Here is a 2,789-nt window from a genome sequence, read left to right on the forward strand (position 1 = left end):
TCGAACAAAATTTGTTTGTTGACATCCCGCTTGCCAAATAATTATTAAAACAGTGAGCCGCGGTCAAAATACATTCCTCTGAAATGATCACACCACCACATCTCTGTGTAAAGCCAGGCATTTCAGGATGCTAATAAAACAAATATATAACAACTGCATATGGGAAATCCTTTATGTCGGCCACATTGCCACCGACAATTCGTGAAGATACACCAGAAAATTGCTCCGCTGAAAATGAGTGAGGCGAACAATGAATCCAACTTTGTTTTTTCTTTTGAAAATTCAATTTTACCTGATCCCATCACCGATGAATACAGCAGCGTATTCAGGAATAAACACAGCAACCAAAACATTTTCGTGCAAAATCCAATTGTGAATGCAATGATGACCCTACGCGACAATATTGAATGGTCGTTGAGATATAAGCTCAAACTAATCGATTTTGATATAGTATTTCAATTGAAAAATCTAAAACAATTAGATTCGCCATTTGTCAATTACTTAATTTAGTTGTAGATCCGATCGATTTCGATTGCTTTTCTACTTTTGATTTGCATTTTGAACGAAAATCGAAAACATCAAGGACAACACAATTTCTATGGAGACACGTACAATGCTTATCTTGCTGTATTTTAAGAATAACAAAAGCTGTGTACAAATTTATTATTAGATTGGCGTTATTTTTGAAGAAATTTACGTTGTATAGAGAAAACATGTTGAAAAATAGCTAAGAAATACCCACTGTTCGAATTGTTTTACGAGTATCATAAACCCAATAAAAATATGTGAACAACAGCTGATAATAAATATTGAAACTGAATGTTATCGTAAAAAGTACAAAATATGAATAAAACAAAAATAGAATAAATAGATGAAAAATTATTTCTAAAAAAAGCGAGTTTCGATTAAAATAAAAGTAATTGCATTCGAATCAAAGATTCTAATTTGCAACACAATTGCTTCAATGTAGTTAAAAAAAAAAGACAATAAAAACGAGTAATGATCAATAAATAACAAAATTATTGAATACTTGATTTTTATTTCAATTTCTTGTTCATTTCTTTTTTTTTTGTTTATTTAGCTTTTGTTTTGAACTTTGTACAAAATAATAACACTTAATCATTTGATTCGTATAAACAACAACTATTTTATAGGCAACAAGTGTTTTATAATAGCGTTGTTCCATCTTCATTTCTTTGTTCAATTTTTTTTTTCCATCTTCTAGACAGGTGTTTTATATTCATAAAATAATTTCCGTTTTCATTTATGCGCACATTTCCAATCAATTTTTTTTTTTATCTTCCTGTCGACGTCTGTCGCGGGTATCTTTTGTTCCATATGAATTCTACATATTTGTCTACCAGCAGATCACATTTAACAATTATGTATTTTGAGTGAGAAAGGATAGTTCAGGACAATATACGAAAGCGGTTGAAACGTGTTTGGGTGCGACTAAGCCTGTTTAGATTTGCAATTTATCGACCAAATGATTCTTATTCCCAAATTAAAAAAAAAAATCTTATTGTTCAAGAACACTTCCTTTCTCTTCCATTCGAACATGAATTCAATAAAATATCCCAATTAAAGCCATCAATTGCATTGGTTTTCGGTTCAGCAATTGAGAAAATTATTGTTCGAGTTTTTATTTTTTTTTTTTTTTTTTTTGTTCAAACCATCTAATAATTTTGATCTACATAAAACAACTTGTTTTCCTATTTTAGATTTTGAATTTCAATTTTTTTTTTAAATTTTGGATTAACCAAATTTTGATCGGTAAACTAAATGATCCAATGTAATGATCGCTTGAGTGATCAACTTAGAACATCGATAACAACAAATTCATATATTCTAAAATGAATAACGACGAAAGAAAAACGGGTGATTTTTGTTGTACGGCCGAACTGTGTATGTCTCTGTGTGTGTGTGTGTGTGTCGCATATCTCTATTTTTTTTTTATAAATACAATGAATGTGAATAAAATTTCGTAGCAGTTGCATGAGTTGCATTAAGAATAAATTCGCTTGGGTTTTGTTGCGTCGTCAAATTGTTGAATGGGATCGGTGTGGCCGTTAATTATGGCTTTATACTTGGATTCTCATCTGCCTTTGAATTGAAAAAGAATGCACTGAATGCAAAGCAAATGAACACGATACCTCCAACAATGGTCACTGGTTTGAGAAAATCGCGCGCGTGCGAGAGAGAGAGAGCGAGCGAAAGAGCGAAAGAGAAAGAGAAAATATTTAAGATTATTTTCAATTAATTTTCCAGTCTAATTTGAATTGAATGGCTAAATGATATCGTTTGAATGGTAGAAAATTTTTACCGGTTCGAACGGAGATGCGTTGTGCGATCATACGACCGCCAATCACAGCTAATCCGGTGCAAAATGAATGTCCCAACACACCGCCAACTATAACACCGTATAAATTGTCACGTGCCGCCAGAATGATGGTGGTAAATTGTGAACGATCACCCCATTCGGCCAAGAATGTCATCGAAAATGCTTGGATTAGAACACGAGTCATGATCGATTTGTTGCTCTTGCTTTTGGCTTTACGTGTTGGTGTCGGTGTGTCCGTTGTGTTCACATCAACCTGTGGATTTTCGGTAACCGTAACCACGCCACTTTCAATATCAGGCAGAAGAATTGTCGATGTGGCCGTTTCTTTTTCAAACTGTTGAAGGACAAAAACAAAATACAAGTCATTGTTTCAGTACATATAATAATTTCATTGTTTTCCATTTGAATATATAGCACGGTCTGTTCGTACGGTAAAATTTACGTTTAG

The 2,789-nt window shown here is 32.8% G+C and overlaps 1 protein-coding gene across 4 annotated transcripts in view; it reads right to left on the bottom strand.

Moving 5' to 3' along the window:
* Positions 1–1,581: 1,581 nt before the first annotated feature.
* The window catches only part of LOC129576743 (transmembrane protein 165), a 4,778-nt gene continuing 3,570 nt past the window's right edge, over positions 1,582–2,789 (bottom strand). For all 4 annotated transcript variants that reach the window (XM_055462295.1, XM_055462297.1, XM_055462296.1 and 1 more), the window contains 2 exons: positions 2,324–2,675; positions 1,582–2,168 (listed from right to left, as the gene is read on the bottom strand). In XM_055462295.1, the coding sequence (XP_055318270.1) occupies positions 2,074–2,168; positions 2,324–2,675 (447 nt within the window). In that variant the 3' untranslated portion in view covers positions 1,582–2,073. The remainder of the gene's footprint in view (positions 2,169–2,323; positions 2,676–2,789) is intronic.

This window comes from Sitodiplosis mosellana, unplaced genomic scaffold (genome assembly GCF_009176505.1).
Source record: "Sitodiplosis mosellana isolate CC-2019 unplaced genomic scaffold, AAFC_SMos_1.0 Smas_scaffold_6191, whole genome shotgun sequence".
Lineage (NCBI taxonomy): Eukaryota > Metazoa > Arthropoda > Insecta > Diptera > Cecidomyiidae > Sitodiplosis > Sitodiplosis mosellana.